Here is a 19,388-nt window from a genome sequence, read left to right on the forward strand (position 1 = left end):
GACATGCACTTATTAAACCTGTCTTTAAGGGAAAGGGGAGTAGGACAAACCCAGAATCATATAGAACCTTAAGTCTACTTTCATGTTGTTGAAAAATAATGGAGAAGGTAATACTGGATAAGTTACTGTCAGAACTGGATAGGTTGGGACTTGAAACCATATATAAACATGCATATGTTGAAAATAGATCTATTACCACTTGTAACATGATGTTCTATAACAATATAATAACAGCTATGAATGAAAAAGTGTGCTGTGATGTGATTTATATAGATTTAACTTCAGCATTTGACAGGGTCATGCACAAAACACTGATCAATAAATTAATACAACTAGGTATTGATGTACTGTTGATAAGATAGATAGCTGCATGGCTTACAAATAGGACATGGCAAGTATCACACACCAAGTGGACAGGTGAAATCCTTGGTTACAGTCAAGGTGTGCCACAAGGCTCTGTACTATGCCCTTACTTGTTTAGATTGTATCTTTCAGACCTTACTTTTTCATCTGAGGTGTTCTACAGTCTATATGCTGATGACCTGAAATTGGGTAAACTGATTACAAGTGTTACAGATAAGGGGCATTTCTGCAAAATAATGTGACTAAATTGACAATTTGGGCACAGGTGAATAATATGTTGATAAATACATCAAAAACTAAGCATATGAGATTTGGGAGACATAAACTGAAAGGTGAATATTTAATACAGCACACAGTGATTGAAACTGTAGACTCATTTAAGGACCTGGGTATATGGGTAGATTCAGCTATGAGTTTTTCTAATCATATCAACCAATTGGCTAATGATAGTTATAGAACTATAGGTTGTATAAAAAGATTTATACAGTCCAGGACATCAAACATAATGAAGTAATTGTTTGTTAGTTACATTAGACCCAAACTTGAGTATGGAATAACAATATGGAAACCCTATAGGAAAACAAGCATGAATAAACTGGAAAGAGTACAGCGGAAATATACCAAGGGATCCATGGATGTGAAAATCTAAGTTATTATGAAAGACTAAAATATCTGCACTTGTACAGTGTCTCTTACAGATATTTAAGAGGAGATCTTATTCAAGTATATAAGGCATTTAGGGATAACTACCTCTGGGAATGTTTGGGGTTATCAAAAAGTACTAGAGAATCATCAGATAACCTATGTAGAAGATTCTATAGGAATGAGACGTGTACTAATTGGTTCTCTGACACAGTAGCTGGTGCTTGGAACAGACTACCAAATTACATTAACGCAAGTACTAGTTTAGATATTTTTAAGAACAGCCTGGACATTTATTATGGGAACAAGTGTTTTGGCATATTAGCAGGCTAGAAGGGCATTAATGCCCGTGCTTGAAATATTTGTATGTATGTATGTATGTATCTTAATGTCCTGTTCCCTTTAAGGTTGCCAGAAGGATACTGAGTTCTTCCGATGCAGCCCTATCAGTGCCTGCAGTAAAAGAAGAGGATGACTGCAGGTTTCTTAGAGTTCACTCCCCCCTCCTATGCATTCCAGCATCCTTTTGTCTCTTCCAGTCATTTTGTATTGTACTGCTTCATGATCAAACTTTGGAATACATATAACCCCAAATACTTTCCTACCCTCTATGATGATTCCTTCCAGAATAAATAATTGCACAGATCCTTCATGAAAATTAAATCACCATGTATTTTTCCATTATCCCAGCTGCCACTTATTTTAACCCCATCAGATGACCAGGCCACTGGCTGTCTCCATGACCACTATGCCAGGCCTGATTTCTTCAGCACCTAGGTTCATCTTTCTGCCCAAGCATGTTATGTCATAGAAAATATTATAACCATGATCAGCTCACTACTGAACCCACTAATTTTGACCTTTCCTACTGTTTCCTTCTAACTGTTACTCACTGTTTCTCTTTATCAGGCCAGTTTAATTTCCACCTAATATGAAACACCTTGCTGAAACATGGTACCATAGATCTTCAGGTTCACACTGTTTTCTCTCAGGTCTAACCTTGCCAAAATAATGAAGCAAGCTGAACCTGGAAGATCACTTTGTTGTTTGGAACTAAGCTGATATTTATGTTGGAGACAGCTGGTATGCAGGTCATCAGCTGGCCTAATTATAGGACCATGTCCATAACATTCCCTTGGAAGGATGTGGAGCTAACAGGCCTGCAATTCCACTGATCTGATCTAGGTGTACTCTTGTGCAAGTGCACCACATTCACATTCAGTCACCCTGTACCACTGTCCCTGTTAGTAACAGATTTCCAGTAGCCCATTTAGCACACCTGCCAACTCCCTCTGCGCAGAAAAGTAAATAGTTTGCAGCCTGTACCCAATGTCCTTGATGCCTCATTGACTACCTTTATACATCTTCCTAAGCATTTTCCTCTTTTCATATGTTACCCTTATTCAAACCCTTTCCATATTACCATGTAAGCACTCTTCCTTCTATTCTTTAAATATCAAGACAACAATTCATTTAGGATTACTGCTCAATAGTCAGCAGTTTTAAACTTCCTCTTCATCTTTTCCAGATGCTACATTTCATGTTAAATTCTTTAATATATGTGAAGAATCTATTTCTGCTTTTTTGTACCTTTTGATTAAATGCTTCTTAAAGGCTTCCTTAATTTGTGAGATGGCAGCTACCTCATGTCTTGCCACACTTGTACACATTTCCTTCTCCTCTCATTTTTTTTTTTCTATGCATCCTTCTTTTCTCATTCATTAACACCATAAGCCTTTAATCAGACTGGTTTCTCCTTTTCCCATATGTAGTACTTTTCTTCATTTTTTTATTTATTCCCTCCCAGATCCATCACCCCCTCTGTTTCTGCCACCTATAGAAGCTTGAAATCCATTCTACTATAGTCCCAGATATCTTCAAATATTGTTATTCCTATTACTGCTTCAAGGACTGTTAGCTCAATCAGACATAATCACACTGCTCTGTCATTGCCCTCTCACATCTACCCCTTTCACCATACCCTGACTGATCAGATATATTCCCTTTCCTTGTAGTCACCTGCAGTGTCTGCTCAGTTTCAGCTTTTATCAAAGCTCCTGATTTGCATTATTTTTTTAATCCTGGATATGGGTACCCCAAAAGCTACTAGTGGAGCTTTTAGCTCTCCTGTACTGCTGAAAACGTTCCATTTTTTGTAACTTCTACAAGCGTAGGTGTCGTGTAAGACCTGGAAGCTTTAAGACATCCAGTACCACTGGAATTTTAGATGTCTTGTAACTATCTAAAGTTTTAGGTCTCCTATAAATATGACATGTCTTCTCTTTGATCATCTACAGTTTTTCTTGTTTATCTTCCTCCCTAGCATTTTCTTATTTATATAGCACAGGTGTTCACAGAGTGCGTAGAGATGCATCTGAGAAAGAATTATCTGTCACTTGGTGTTTGAATGCAAGCCGTTCTCCATATCATTTTAGTAGTATGGTCATCTGCTTCACTAAGGAGGATAAGCCTTGAATATGTTTAGGAATAAAAGCCCAGGAATACATTAAAATGCTTATCTTGAGCCATATGGCTCATGCTAAAAAGGCCATTCTCCCACAAGGAGCTAATTTGTAGTTCACAGACATGTTAGTTGTGATTACATAAGATCTCATTATCAGCTAGTTTGCATGTCTCTGAATTGCAGTTACTACTACGATATGCAGATTACTGTTAATCAGCACATCATGGTAATAAACTGCTGCTCATGTAGGCACTGGCATTTTCCCCACTAGTCTCTCTCCCACAAATACAGACAGACACACACACACACACACACACACACACACACACACACACACACACACACACACACACACACACACACACACACACACACACATCACAGTCCCTGTACCTTGCCTCCTGTGGTTTCCCCTCCCCCTGGTCACCATAACAGTTTAAGTGCTGTTATGGCACATTTGTAGTTGTCCCAGTGGTTAGTGTGTCATCCTGCCACCTCAAGCACTGTAATAGTTTATGTGCCATTATGTCCTTTTTGTAGAATCCCTGGTGTCTAGTGATTCCACCACCCCATTCTCTGTAGTGATGCCTGTGCCATTATGGCACTTTAGTTCAAAATGTCCCTTTTGTCAATCGATTTTCTTCACACCTCATCCCATTAGTGATCTCCATGCAATCATGGCACCTCAGTTCTAAGTATCCCTGGTGTCTAGTGATTCCCCCACCCCCCCTCAATTTCCTTAGTGATGCCCATGCCATTATGGTGCTGTAGTTCAAAGTATCCCTGGTGTCTAAACATTTCTCTCACTTTCCCGATCCCCATAGTGATGTCTCTGTCATTATGGAACCTCAATTGGAAATATCCCTGTTGTCTCCATAGTAATGCCTGTGCTGTTATGGTACTTCAGTTCAATGTATCCCTGGTGTCTAGTGATTCATCTCACATCCTGAACCCTGTAGTAATGTCTGTGTTGTGAAGGCACCTTAGTTCAAAGTATCCCTGGTGGTTAGTGTCCCCCTCCACTCTGATCCCTGTACTGATGCTGGTACTGTGAAGGCACTTAAGTTGCATGCTGGTCCAATCCCTGTAATAATGCTAGTGCCATGAATGCACTTAAGGGCTCCTGCACCCTCAATCTCCACACCATTGTCATGGTACATAGTTGAACATGAGCTCTTGGCTGCATTCAATACTGTGACATGGTGAGGCCAGCTCTGCTGATTTACACAGCTGAGTGCCTTCCTGGAGGCATTTCTGGGGGCCAGAGAGGACATGGCTAGTTAGCATATGCCTACCTTTAGGACTGTCTAATTAACATTCAGCATGACTATGGGGCCAGCCCTATATGTTGTTTCATGTTTTCATGCTAATCCACCATGCAGCACTGTGTTAGGGCAGTTGCTGGATACCAAAAAGGCGCAATGATGTTTACCCGGAGATGTACACATCACAGTACCTTCATGAATGTCTCCTAATATGTAGAGTATTGACAACACAAATAATTGATTATTAGAATCACATAGTAGTATGTAATGTATTCAATTATGCTTATGGATTGCACCCAAACACAAATGAGGACTGTAGGTGGCTACCAGCAACTATAGTGTAGCATACATACTCATGAAAGTCATATAAATCCATGCAACTAAATAACAATCGCCTCAGTCTTGACATAAAACCAGATCTTTCTGGATAACATTGCATTTGAGCTATCAGATGAGCTGGAGCAGCTGAGAACAATGTGTCACTAAGCATGTTGATCTTTTACCTGCAAATACTTAACTTATTGCATCCATATATGGGTGTATTGTACAAGCTTACAGAGCACATTCAAAAGACATGAAAAATAAGTAAAACACCAGCGGCAGATGGTCTGTGCACTGGAATAACCATTTTCAATATGCAACAAGATCTAATACAACATGAGCTGAAACTTGTGTATCTCTAACTACAGTACTGTTTTTTTAACTCCATTCATACGTGTGAAATAAATACATGAATAAGAAAGTATAAGCACTTCTACAAGTCATAGATACTGGACCTTTGATTTGTTTTTCTAAGCAACTTCATTTCACTTAAGATCAGTGATGCCAAAGAAAGTATTCTTAAATGCACATGGTTCATCCATTTGGTTGTGTGTGTGTGTGTGTGTGTGTGTGTGTGTGTGTGTGTGTGTGTGTGTGTGTGTGTGTGTGTGTGTGTGTGTGTGTGCATTGAGAGGCAGAGGGAGAGATCACAGCACATTATTTCTGCACACACACCTGTTAACAACAGGTTGTTCCTGTGACAAAACTGGTAAAGCAGTGTTGCAAACATTTGAGTAGCAAAGCAGACAACCAATTCAGTACCACGTCCTTCTTAGGCTATTTTACAGATACTTAACAGATGACAGTCAGAGGCAAGATTTCAGACCAAGAATCAGTCTTTAAGAACTACTAAGTGTATGACTGAACTTCAAATGAAGGCAAAGACATGATTGTTTTCACATGTAAGTGCACAGTGACACTCCCTACTGACTTTGGTTAGTGCTCACACTGATGATACATGATACAAAAAGCATAATAGGCAATGGTTATTAGTTGTGATAATTTAAACATTGAACATGTATGCAAGGCAGACCAGCAAGATATTGATAAATTAATATTCCCTGCATCACCTGCATGCAGTAGCATAGATATATTATTACTTGTGTTATTTGTCAGAATAGAAGCTTTTAACATATTAAGGGAAAATGAATAACTAATAGTTGCATAAATTGTGCTAAAGGCTTTCTTTTTCACAGCCACCTCATGATCTGCAAAGACCTTTCCATATAGTGACAATAGAAGCAAAAATATGGCACTTGTCTAATTTGGGTTTTCTGGGGCTGTTCCATTATTCACATTATTGCTGGATGTTAAGTTGTCTATCTCGCTTTCATTCTTGCTGGATGGGTTCGGAGCCGACCTCGGCTCCGACTCGGCCACTCTAAAAGCTCGAGAGTTGGTTCCACCGGCTCGAGGCTCCCCTTATATCCCACAATGCTAGGCGTGAGTTACCTCAGATCTCATTTGCCGCTACAGCGATCGAGGTGTTTGGTTTCTACCGGCTTCTTGGTGAGTTATTGTAGAGTAATTTTTAGTCTACTTAAACCCCTTTAGTTTAATTCTTAACAGTTATTTCCCTTAGTTTAGTGGATTTTGTCCCTTTTTCTCTTCTATTATCCCCTTTTCCACAAAGAACTTATAAGTTCTTCCCTCGGGCCTTCGGGCCTTTCCATCCCCTAGTGGTGTGTGTGTGATTTTCTCAGGAATTTAAAACTTTGATAGTGAGTTTTATTTTTTGAGTTAAACTTGTATAGGGTGTAATCAGTGTGTTTGACTGTGTGTGTGTGGTTACACTTTCTTCAATAATGTCTAAAGACTCAAAGGTCTCAGGCTTCAAGAAGTGTGACTCGTGCTGTCAGAAAATGTCTCTGACAGACGGTCACACTTCTTGTGTCTACTGCCTGGGACCTTTACACCTGCAGGACTCTTGCGCTGTATGCCATGGCTTCAGCCCCAGAGTCCTGCAGGAAAGAAAAAACAAACTTATTTTGAGAGGTTTACTTAAGCCTGAGGGTTCCCTTACTGTTCCTTCGGGAAAACCCTCCAAGGCTTCTAGGTCCTCGGATCCAGCTTCTGAGCCGAGGCCTAAGGCTTCGAAACCTCCGTCTACATCGGCTCTGGCTGGAGCCGATGAGTCTCAGACTGCAGTTTCTGTGGGTTCCTCGGCTCCGGCTGGAGCCGAGGTATTGGAAATTCCTGTGTCGGTTCCGACTAGACCTTCGGAACCGACATCTAGAAAGAGGTCCAGGTCACCGTCCCTTGGCTCTGTTCATTCGGCTCCATCATCTCCCTTGCTGTCTGAACGGAGCCATAGATCTCACTCCTCTAGGTCTTCGAGGCTTTCGGACCATGACCTTCAGAGGGTAGTGAGTCGACTTCTTAAATCCGAGGCACTGGCCCAAATGCTTCAGAGCCCAACTCATCAGTCAATGCCTGACCCTGTCCCTCATTATGTTCCTCCTCCGACTCCGTTGAGCTCGGAGCCGGGGCGTTTCGGAACCGAGACTGTGGTAGCGTCGGAGCCGATACAAATGTCTTCGGCTCCATTGTCGGCTCCGATTTCTTCCTTAGAAGAATCTCGGCGCCGGACTTCCCTCGTCGGCTCCGAGGGGGTGAGTGGCATCGGACCCTTGTCTGACCCCGCTCTCCCTCTCGGAGCTTCGGCGCTGGTGAGTTCGGCTCCGACATCGGCCTCGGAGCCATCACTGTCGGTGCCGAGGGAGGTTTTTAGCTTTTCGGAGCGGGTACCTCTGGCTCTGCCTGACAGGGGTGCGTTCGAGGTCATGCGGAGTGTGTTGGAACCTGGTTCAACTCCACAGTCGGCTCCGTCCGCCCCTCCCTCTTCGGTGCCTCAGGTCAAGTCGACTCACTCCCTCATCCCAGACCGCAGAGAGCCAGCTCCTCAGGAATCCCCTGTGGGGATCTCATCCTCTTCCGAGGCCTCTCCTGAATTGGCAGAAGAGCCCCCTCAGAAGAGAAAGTGTAAGAGGAAACACATAGACTCACCTGAGTCCGTCACCTCTGACACAGATTTAGAGGATTCGAGGGTTCCCCGTTCCCCTTCTGAAGATGTCTCATTTGCAGACATTCTAGAAATCCTCAAGCAGAGGGGAAATTGGCCAGCCCTCAACCCTTCGGAGGATGAATCTGTGTACCTTGAGGCATTTGGCTCTCGCCCTTCCACCTCCTGGGTGTCTCCCTTTGACCCCCTCATGCAGGTGGTAGCAAAAAAGGCATGGACGGCTCCTGACTCAGTGGACCCCACTCCCAGGAGACCCTCAAAATTTATCACGGCACCAGCGGATAAACAATTTTTGACCAAGGGAGTTTCTGTGGATGCTATGGTGGTTGCTGCTGCCACTAAGAAGGAACTAGCTGATCCTTCAGTGCCTGTCCATCCACCTAACAAGGAATCTAGGTCTATGGACAGGTACGGGAAGCGGATGTTCTCATCAGTGACCTTTGCAATGCGTTCGCTGAACTACCTATGCCATTTTACTCGTCTTCAAAGAGACTTGATCAAAGAAGCGAGTGACATGTTGAAGGATCCTACAGCTGCGGGTTTTCAGGACAAGATGAACACTCAGCTGGCTACCCTGAACTCCATAGCTAACTCCTCCATGCGCCTCCTTTCGTATGCGGCTGATGGAGCGAGCAGGGCCGCAGGGACAGGTGTAGCCTTACACAGGCATGCCTGGATGCGGCTATGCAACTTTGCAGACCCCTTTAAAACGTCTTTCACTAATTCCCCGTTTGATGGATCATCTCTTTTTGGTCCTCAAGTGAAAGAAACCTTGACTAGGTGCGAGATGGATGGCAAGACTCTTTCTGCCGTCGGAGTCCGTTTTTCTACTCCTTCTAGGCCTTACCCCAAAGGCCAGAAAAGTGGGAAAATGTGGTTCATAAGCAATCTCAAGGGACTTCGCCTGACGACAGAGTCGGTTCCCCGCCAGAGGCAGAGGGGGGAACAACAATGGTAGACGTCGCCCTAGAGGCAGGGGGGGTCCGCAGAACCAGGGCAATCAAGAAACTTTCTCCGATAAGCCTTTTCAGCATCCCTGAGGTGTTGCCCGACTGTCCACCTTCGGAGGCAGTCGGGGGAAGATTGTCACTGTACTCAGAAGCCTGGCTATCCCTAACTCGAGACAAGTGGGTACAGTCCATCATTTCCGAAGGCTATTCCATTCCCTTCGTTTGCATTCCAAACCGATCAAAAAAATCCCTTCCAGATGTTCCACCCGCTCAAAGGGATCTTGCAGCTTTGGAAATTTCAAAGCTGCTTGCAAAAGAGCAATTCAGCCAGTTCCAGCAGACCAGCAAGGATCCGGAATCTACTCCAGGTTCTTTTTAGTTCCAAAAAAAACTGGGGACTGGAGACCAATTTTGGATCTCAGTATCTTGAACAAGTCAGTCAAGAAAACACGATTTCGGATGGTCACGCTACATTCCATCCTTCCCCTATTGGGAAGAAAAAACTGGATGTGCTCTATAGACCTTCAGGATGCGTACTATCATATAAAAATGAACAGACGCTCCAGAAGATTTCTCCGCTTCAGGCTGGGAACCAGTCATTTTCAATTCAGAGCCCTGCCCTTTGGACTCACTACTGCCCCCCGGGTGTTTACCAAATGCATGGCAGTGATAGCCTCTCACCTGAGACGTCAGGGATTCCAGGTGTTTCCATATTTGGACGACTGGCTCCTCACAGCTCCCACCAAGAATCTTCTTCTAAGGGCCAGGGACTACACCTTTCACATTTGTCAAAACTTAGGCATTTCAATAAATTGCGAAAAGTCTGTTTTGTCACCTTGTCGTGTTATTACCTTCATAGGCGCAATTCTAGACACAGTCAACATGTCTGCGAGGTTAACAGATCAAAGAATAACAGACATACACAAACTGGTCTCGCCTCTTCAGCAGCAACAGAGTCAAAGCCAGGTTAGTTCTGAAAGTATTGGGGATTATGGCGGCTGCCATACCTCTGCTTCCATTAGCCAGATTCCACATGAGAATCCTTCAATGGATGCTCTTCACACAATGGTCATACCAGCAACTTCCGATGTCCCACACCATTATGATTACGCAAACATGCAGGAATCATCTTCTGTGGTGGATGTCTTCCCCTCAGCTCTTCTTGGGAAGACCCTTTGTTCCTCCCCCTCCAGTTGCTACTCTGACAACGGACGCCTCCCTGATCGGGTGGGGGGGGCATTATCAGGGCAGAACTGTCCAGGGCACATGGCAACCAGACGAATGCCACTTGCACATAAATGTTCTAGAGATGAGAGCAGTGCTTTTAGCGTTGCAAGCCCTTCAAGACTCTCTTCCCTTGGGAACGATAGCAATCCAGATGGACAATATGTCTGTAGTGTAGTATATCAACAAACAAAGCGGAACCAGGTCCTACCCCCTGTGTCGAGAAGCACTCAGACTGTGGCAATGGGCGATTTCTTCTCAGCGGTTTCTGATAGCAACGCACATCCCCGGGAAGTCCAATCAAATCGCGGACAAGTTGAGCAGAGCTATCCTCATGCCTCACGAGTGGTTTCTGAAAGACTCTGTTGTTAGAGAAATTTTTCTCAAGTGGGGTCAGCCTTGCTGCGACCTTTTTGCTACTCCCCAAAACAGCAAGTGCAGAGATTTTTTCACCCTATTCCCTTTACCAGGCCAGCCCAGCAGAGACGCTCTAGTCCAAGTTTGGCCCCGGGGACTTCTGTATGCATTTCCTCCCTTCCCACTTATCTCTCAAGTGATACAGAAAGCTATTGCTCAGAAGGCCTCATTGATACTCATTGCTCCTTACTGGCCTCGGCAGGTTTGGTTCCCCTTTCTACATCACTTTCTGTCGGAGCGACCTTGGCATCTGGACCTAGTTCCAGATCTTTTGATCCATCAGTCGGGTCAGTTTCATCGCTCCCTTCCCTCTCTGAACCTCACTGCTTGGTTCCTCCAATTCCAACCTTAGCCAGGCTTCCTCAAATATCTCACTCTGTTCAAGATATTTTGATAGTGCCCCATAAATCTTCCACTCGAAAGATTTATTTGAGTAAGTGGAAACGTTTCGCTTATTGGGCTCAAGGAAGGGACATAGATCCTTTCACTGCCTCCATCCAAATGGTCCTTGACTTTCTAGCTGAACTCTTCCATGCAGGTTCATCTCCTTCTACTCTTAAAGTTCAATTGGCAGCTATTTCTAACTTTCATGTGGGCATTTCAGAGTCTGCCATAATGTCCCACAAGCTTTGCAAAGCCTTTTTGAAGGGAGTTTTTCTACTCAGACCTCCTAAACGAAATCCTCCTCCTCCTTGGGACCTAAATTTAGTTCTTAGTTCTTTGATTCTTCCCCCTTTCGAACCTGCAGCCTCCTGTTCTTTAAAATTGCTATCATGGAAGACACTCTTTCTGGTAGCTATTACTTCAGCTAGAAGAGTTTCAGAACTTCATGCACTCAGCTGTCGACCTCCTTATCTGTTGTTCCATAAGGACAGGGTATCTTTACGAACCAACCCGTCCTTTTTACCTAAGATAGCCTCGGCGTCTAACCTAAATCAAAGCATTGACCTTCCTGTGTTTTTCCAGAATATTCTAACAGGTCTGAACAAAAATTGCATTGGCTAGATGTTCATCGTCAGTTAAGGTACTATTTGGATAGAACCAAACAATTCAGAAAATCTGACCAGCTGTTTGTTTCTTATGCAGAAGGCAGAAAGGGACTTTCAGTTTCAAAGGTATCATTATCTAGATGGCTAACATCTCTGATTTCCCTTGTTTATGAAATTAGACACCAAAAGCTGCCTAACAAACCTAAAGCCCATTCTACCAGAGCTTTGGCTACTTCTATAGCCTTCCAAGACAGACTGCCTATTGACACCATTTGTGCAGCGGCTACTTGGGCTACTCCACACACTTTCATTTCTCATTATAAGTTGGATTTAGCTTCTAGGCATAGAGCTAACTTTGGTTCCACTGTTCTCAAGAGTCTGTTCCGTTAGGCCACCCAGGACAAGGTGCTAGGACGGTCCCATCCAGCAAGAATGAAGGTGAGATAGACAACTTAACATATAGAAGTTATGTTCTTACCATAACGTTCCATGTTAGTTGTCTTCTTCTCGCCTTCTTCTTGTGTCCCACCCTCCTTCCCCCTGGCCTGGACAGACCTAGAGGAGTTTGATTGTGACCTCTCTTTCTACCACCTCTTTACTTTAGGTATATGCTCTGCTGTGCATATTTCCTAGATCAGGATGTAGGTCACCCTTCTCTTCACCCTTGTTTATAGAGGTGGACTTTGTTTCTAGTTATTCTGCTACTATTATAAGCTGGGCCTAGCTTACAAACGAGATCTGAGGTAACTCACGCCTAGCATTGTGGGATATAAGGGGAGCCTCGAGCCGGTGGAACCAACTCTCGAGCTTTTAGAGTGGCCGAGTCGGAGCCGAGGTCGGCTCCGAACCCATCCAGCAAGAAGAAGGCGAGAAGAAGACAACTAACATGGAACGTTATGGTAAGAACATAACTTCTATTTTCTTTACTGAAGAACTTTTGGGGGCACAAGACAAACGCTACCAACATTTAATGAGTTGCTGGTTTACTATTCCTGTTACACTACTAGCAAAAGAAAACTGATTTGGTTTGTTTATGAACTGATAAATTATTTATATGCCCATAACATTTCCACCTCTGAGAAAATTGCCACTGTTCAAAGAATTTGTTCATTAATGTGCTTTCCCTGTTCAGATTTAACAGTACATGTTTTAGTGAATTTGATTTTGATCCTTAATTTGTTTTCCTTATTCAAAGTTAATAACAGATGCTTTAGTAAACTAACTTGTATTCATAAAGTGCTTCACTAGCCAAATGATGCACCTTCCATTTCCGCTGAAGACATCTTTTTTATTTATTTATTTCTAAGAATAAGTACAAGAATTTAGTTCATCTGGTTGAGCAGCTAACCAGATAAATTGCATATTGTTACTATTTTTTAACTATGCAAGTTATTTCTGCTGTTAGTGTTACATTGTTAGTAAACAAAAGAATTATATTTCCCAAACTTTTAGCAATATTGTCAGATTTATGTATTGTGATTATTTTGTACTTTGTACATTGATTTATACAGTGAATAATGTACTTATCTGTAATTGAATGACTATTGAGTCAACATTCCCCCTCCACATATATATATATATATATATATATATATATATATATATATATATATATTATATATAAATAAAATCACATATATAATCATATATATGTATGTATGTGCGTGTGTGTGTGTGTGTATGTGTGTGTGTGTGTGTGTGTGTGTGTGTGTGTGTGTGTGTGTGTGTGTGTGTGTGTGTGTGTGTGTGTCTGTGTGTATATATACATACATACATACATATATATATATATATATATATATATATTTATATACATAAAATTTGTTTTATATATATATATATATATATATATATATATACATATACATAAAATTTGTTTTATATATATATATATTTATGTATATATATATATATATATATATATATATATATATATATATATAAAACATTTTTCATTTTGTAGTTCACGGACTGTTTTTCTCAATTCTTTATATGTTTCTGTTTATGAATAGGAAATCGTGGTGGTAGGAAGTAGTGAATCACATAAACTAAAAGGAGAATTTGGACTTTATCTTCTATGTGTCAAAGATTACAAAGCACAGTTGTAATAGCTGCAAAGCATGCATCACCTAAATACACATTAGATGAAAGTTTATGAGTCACAATTGTTCACAATACAATTAGAAATTGTATGACACAACACATTCTTCCTAGTATTCTGGTGGTAATTAGAACTTGGAATATGTACATGGAATATTATTTTACTTAATCTTGAAAGTTGACTATCGTTCTTGCTATATTCCAGATACTACTTGAGAGTATATCTTATAATGTAAAATATTTGTAAAATTGAGCACTACAGGAAATGGTTTGATCCCCAGTGCAATAGAAAAATAGTAAATGTGGACTTTAATTACTTTTTTATTTGGTCAAATAGATACAAAATTTTGAAGCCAGTGTTATCCATATTTTAAAAAAATGCTTTAAAGGCAGAATTTAAAAAACACCTTAATATCTCCCATCTGCCTTAATGAACTTTACAAATAAAGATGAGTATCTAAGAATGTGCTTAGGTTTTCAAGAAAATTTGATAATTAAAATGTGATTTTTATTGAATCCATGCTGTCAAAATAAATGTAACTTCAAGCATATCTAAACTGCTCCTAAAATGTGTTTTCCTTATAATAGTTACAAGTCTGCAATGCAAATTCCTCATGTGTGACTTTAGCCCTTTTTTTAAGTTTTGTCTTTTTCGTATGGTTAAAGCAGTTGTTTCCTTAACTGTTGTTACAAATGCAAGTCATTGAAAGGTAGAAGGGAACAACATCACTAGTACATTAGTTATTGCAATGATGAGTTACTGGCATGGTAATAATCACTAGCCATGGCATCACAGTAGTATACAACGTCATACTATGTTCATTTATTGGTGTGACATTTTAACCCTCTGTGTATGGTATGCCTATTGCATTACAAGGTAAGATGTTTATATAATGGGCTTTGTTGTACTTCTTTATGAATGTTAACTTAAATCTTCAGACTTTATACTTCTAATGTGAGATTACCAGTCATTCTCGAGTGAGATATAATTCAACATCTGTCTAGTTTTTTATAATTTTGATTTCGCAATTAACTTCAGGATGAACAAATGAACACCATTAAAGCAGAAATGTTTGCTCTTTGTGACTGAAATAGTTATTAAATTCCATGCAATTCCTGTACATTCAATTAGCTTTGTAACTGCATAGGTCAAAGATATATATATTTTTTAAACTGGATTGTTCTTGACTTATTTTAAGCATAACTGTACTGAAGCCAAACCACTATTTATGGTTTGCACAAGTATAGCGCAACCAAAGTTTAAGTCAGGATTTCTGGTCTTATAAGATTTCTGTACCCATTCCTGTGTTACAGTTTATGGTTTTGATAAACATAATGCAAGCAGTGAAGTTTGCTACAAAGCCAAATATAACAAAATAAAATAAAGACATGATTTACCTCATGTGAGAGCAGTCTTGGGTGTATAACCTTCTAATAATGCATGCAATTGTGCTTAGTTAGCATTCTCCAAAAATAAAGAATTTCAAAAGGTAAAATTGTTTATGGTTTGTGAATGTTTTGGTAATGAATTTGCTTATCGCTACAATTATTGATAAATAGTTTGTTTCCCTGGACTGATCACCAGTGAATGAATTATTTAGCTTATTTTATCAGATATTTCATTCGATAAATTTCAATGTCATACTCAATATATTGTATGCAGCCATTTTTCTAAAGATTAAGTTGTTCATAATTTCACTTGCACTACATTTGGCCAAAGTAATGTCTGCATCTGTTTTTTCCCCTTAGAGGATGAAATGGAAGTATTTAATTTCAGCTTTCTGCTATCCAGCACATAGTACTTAGGCCTGGGAAGAACCTACAAAAAATATGTGCAATTTATGTCCCATGCAAATCAGATTTATATACTCTTGGTATTCATAAAGGTACTGAATAACATATTTTGCTGCTGCTTATTTGTATGCTGATTTTATTTAACCTCTGTCGCTCTCTTTCTCTCTCTCTTTGAAAATCTGACTGTATTGGTCTCACCCTTCCTTGCATCTACTGATACATTTTCGAGTTCTTCTGTTGCACTCTTTTCACTGTTCCACTGTCTGACTGAACGCCACAAGCTGTTATATTCAAGTGCCATCCTTTTATAAATGGACGTTTGCAATAAACCCTACATTTATTCAATTCATAGTTTTCAAGATTCATGCAATTTGTTTGGATTTTCACTATATAAATCATTCTTGCTACAGTATAAGTTTCAGAAATAGTAAGTACATGATTTTTGGGATGCAGAAGGAAAAAAATCTAACATTTATTAAACTGTGTCACTGAGAATTTTATTTTTTTTGTTGAGAGCTTAGCTATTTTGGACAGATGGGATATCCCCTAACCACCCCGCTGACATGTTCATACACCAACTGACTTTCTTATGTAAGACTCACATTCAGGTTGAAAGGAGAGTAACTAGGCTGTGTCTGCAAAGAGACTGTCAGGTTCTGGGCTCTTCTGGAGCCTTGAGTACAAGATATCACGTTCAAGAGTAAACTATCATGAAGATAAAACATAGAGAACGTGTTCATATATAGGGACCACAAGAAGTATGCAGTACACATTTTTGTTCCTTAACTGTGATCAGTTTCAGTTCCTAGATGTTCGTTGGTGATTCAGATAAGAAGTAGACTGTGCAGATGGTTATTCATACCCAATCTGATTTGTGTATATTTTTCTTGAGTATAGATCACTATCATGGCACAGGTAGAGTAGAGGCTTCCAAGAGGAAGGCAACAAAAGTGTGCATGGCCTGCACCATAAGCCTTATATAGCAACTCTTTTATAGCTTACTGTGCATAATCTTCAGTAAAGAATGTGTAGGCGAGGACACTTTTAGGGAGCTCAAATAGTTCAAGAAGATGTAGGAGATATGAAAGAATAACAGGACAGTATCTGAAAATACAAACTGGACATCACCAGAAAGTATTACTTCACAGGAAGGATGGTGAATAATCAGAATAATGTTGGGTAAAAAGAGTTAAAATAGTAACACAGTTCAAGAATGTATGTGAAAGATATATGTCTGTTCTTCTGAGAGGCAGGGAGAAAATAAAAAAAATTAAAAGGATGAGTTGTGGGTTAAGTAGCATTTGATTTGAAGTGTAACCATTAGATAAAAGATTGGATAGAATAAACAGGCCAAAAAGACCTTATATGCCCTGTTTTCGATGGCTGTATGTGTTTGTAAGTACATAGTCAGTGTTGGGATGCATGGCTAGTCTTAAAAAGGCCCTTGTGGTCATTAACCTAGTAAACACCTATGAACCTATGAACATTCTTATGACCTTTGTTAATTTTTCCTTTCATATGAATTATATCTCCTTACCAAAAAAGGTCTACTGTATTGAGTATCTTATGTCTGTCTATAAGGAGGTGATACTTTCTTGCAGATTTTTCTGCAATAGTGATTGTAACATTATGGATGTGGTTACATTCATGCTGTCTGAGAACATTCCAGGATTCTTACTAAAACTGATTCTCCTCACCATAACGATCCGTTGTGATCACATACAAAGAACCAAAGATACCTTATTGCCCTTCTGGAACATTTCTTGTAAAGACGTAAGATAGTAAAGGCCCTAGGTCTAAAAGAAAAGCTTGTTGCTGGTGGTTTTCTCTATCTATATTAAATGCCTTTCATCATCACTCTCTCCTCCTTCTCCTTCAGCCTTTTCCTTATATAGTGTAACATTTTGGTTAGCTTGCTGTAAGGTTCATACAAATCCTTGAGTATCACCATGAGCATGGTATTTAACATGGTAAGTGATCTGTCTACCCACATTTTGTAGTCAAATAGAATGAGCATACATGCATGTGTTTATATACATCTGGAGGCATATGGCAAATGCTAGATAAAACTAAAATCATCTCTTACTAGTGAAAATAAAGGCATGAGTTTCACTCTGAGTTTCATTTCTCATTCACTGGTTGCACAAAGTGTGTCTTACTGAAACAACAGGCATTTCAACAAAGCATTTATTGCTGCCTAACAAGCAGAAAGTCCCACCTTTTAACAGATAAGGCCTACTTCTTCCAAGAAGTTTTCTTATAAGAGCCTTACCTTAAATAATGAAACTAACTGCAGTGCATCAGAAAAAAATATGCATAATCAAACCATCTGTATAAACAAAATAAAGTACATGTAGCATGACATGCAAGCTGAACATATATTTAAACTATGCACAATAAATTCCCCAAATCTGCATCTATCTAATTGATATGATATTACTTCTTGTGTATGCATATTCAGTGGAACAACAATTTCATCATTTTTTTCCTGGAAAGAGTATCCCTTTTGAAAGCGTCACTGGGGAGTATTAAAACTTACAGTATACAAAGGTACAAGGACTGGTTTTGCAACTTAACAAAAGGCATTACCAGCAAAGTATATTTCAGAACACATTATATCAGTGCAAGAAATGCTGATGTCAGTGAGCTTTCATAATCTGTTCATTTTCTGCTAGTGCTATTTATGCTTTTCCCTGATATGGTTATTAATTATGGAAATAAAATATGCTGATGTTTATACCCAGACATTTATGAAAACCAAGCAACGTGATGCCTTAATTGACTTCAGAAATGCATATTTCATAACAGGCAATCTTGACTTTACTCTAGCATTCCTTATAGTAGCATACCACCACATTGCATACCATTTAAAATTAAATTAGGTTCAAAGTTCTAGTTAATGCGACTGTGATATTTACGTGAAGTGAAATTCAGAGAAGAGTAAAGTGTTAGACCATAGAGAATCAAAACATTGGAGGTACCTGGCAATACATATTGCTAATAGGTGTGCCATATAAGTAAACATAAACATAACCACAATTTTAATAAAGTAAATATGTTCAACATTACTTAGTAATACTAAAATGTTTTCCACCGCTGGTAGTGTTATTAGATATGAATGATCCAAAGTGTATTTGCTCTTTATCTGTTACAATTTGTATTTAACCAGTTAAAAGCTTAATAGATCACGACAGTCTTGTTCCTACAAAATACAATGCATATTATGTTTCCTTATTTCTGTCTGCAGTAATATATATTCATATTCCATGCCATATAAGTCATTGTGTGGTTTTGAAAAACAGAGTACATTGAAGTATTTCAACTTACGCTCTCTCCTCAGAATATCCAATGGAAATCAAATATTCCAACAATGAAAATGTGCTTCTGCTCTTAAGATGATCTGAAACCTTTGCATACTGCTTTGGCACTCCATCAGCCATCTCTTCCTCTTTGAAATGCTAAAATTGTTGCAGAAGCACACTGCAATGAACTGCAAAGAAAAAACCTCAAACCCCTCCATGTGATATCCTGTCAAACTGATAATGATGTCAGTGTTTGAGCTACGAGTGAAAATAAAATTGAAATTTTAGCAACAGTGATGCCTTTGAAAATGCAAAGCAAAAGATATCTCTGTTCTACTTCTGACAAAACAAAACGATAACTGCTCTGTACTAAATGCCCCTATGGTGGTTATAACACTTTCCCTTATATTACTACTGTAAACATTTAACTGGTTATATTACTTAAGTACCTGCTTCTGCTTAATCCTCACTCTCCCTCATCATACCATTAGTTATTTATTTCAACACAAATGGAAATCTTTGTCTCTCATTTTTC

The 19,388-nt window shown here is 39.7% G+C and overlaps 1 protein-coding gene across 1 annotated transcript in view; it reads right to left on the reverse strand.

The window, feature by feature from the left end:
• UBASH3A (ubiquitin associated and SH3 domain containing A) overlaps window positions 1-18,991 on the reverse strand; it is an 829,542-nt gene extending 810,551 nt beyond the window's left edge. Inside the window, exon 1 of the mRNA XM_044072932.1 lies at window positions 18,879-18,991. Within this exon, the coding sequence (XP_043928867.1) occupies window positions 18,879-18,991 (113 nt within the window). The remainder of the gene's footprint in view (window positions 1-18,878) is intronic.
• Window positions 18,992-19,388: the final 397 nt, after the last annotated feature.

The sequence above is a fragment of the Protopterus annectens genome, chromosome 5.part1 (genome assembly GCF_019279795.1).
Source record: "Protopterus annectens isolate FY-2018-M chromosome 5.part1, PAN1.0, whole genome shotgun sequence".
In the NCBI taxonomy this organism is placed as follows: Eukaryota; Metazoa; Chordata; order Ceratodontiformes; family Protopteridae; genus Protopterus; species Protopterus annectens.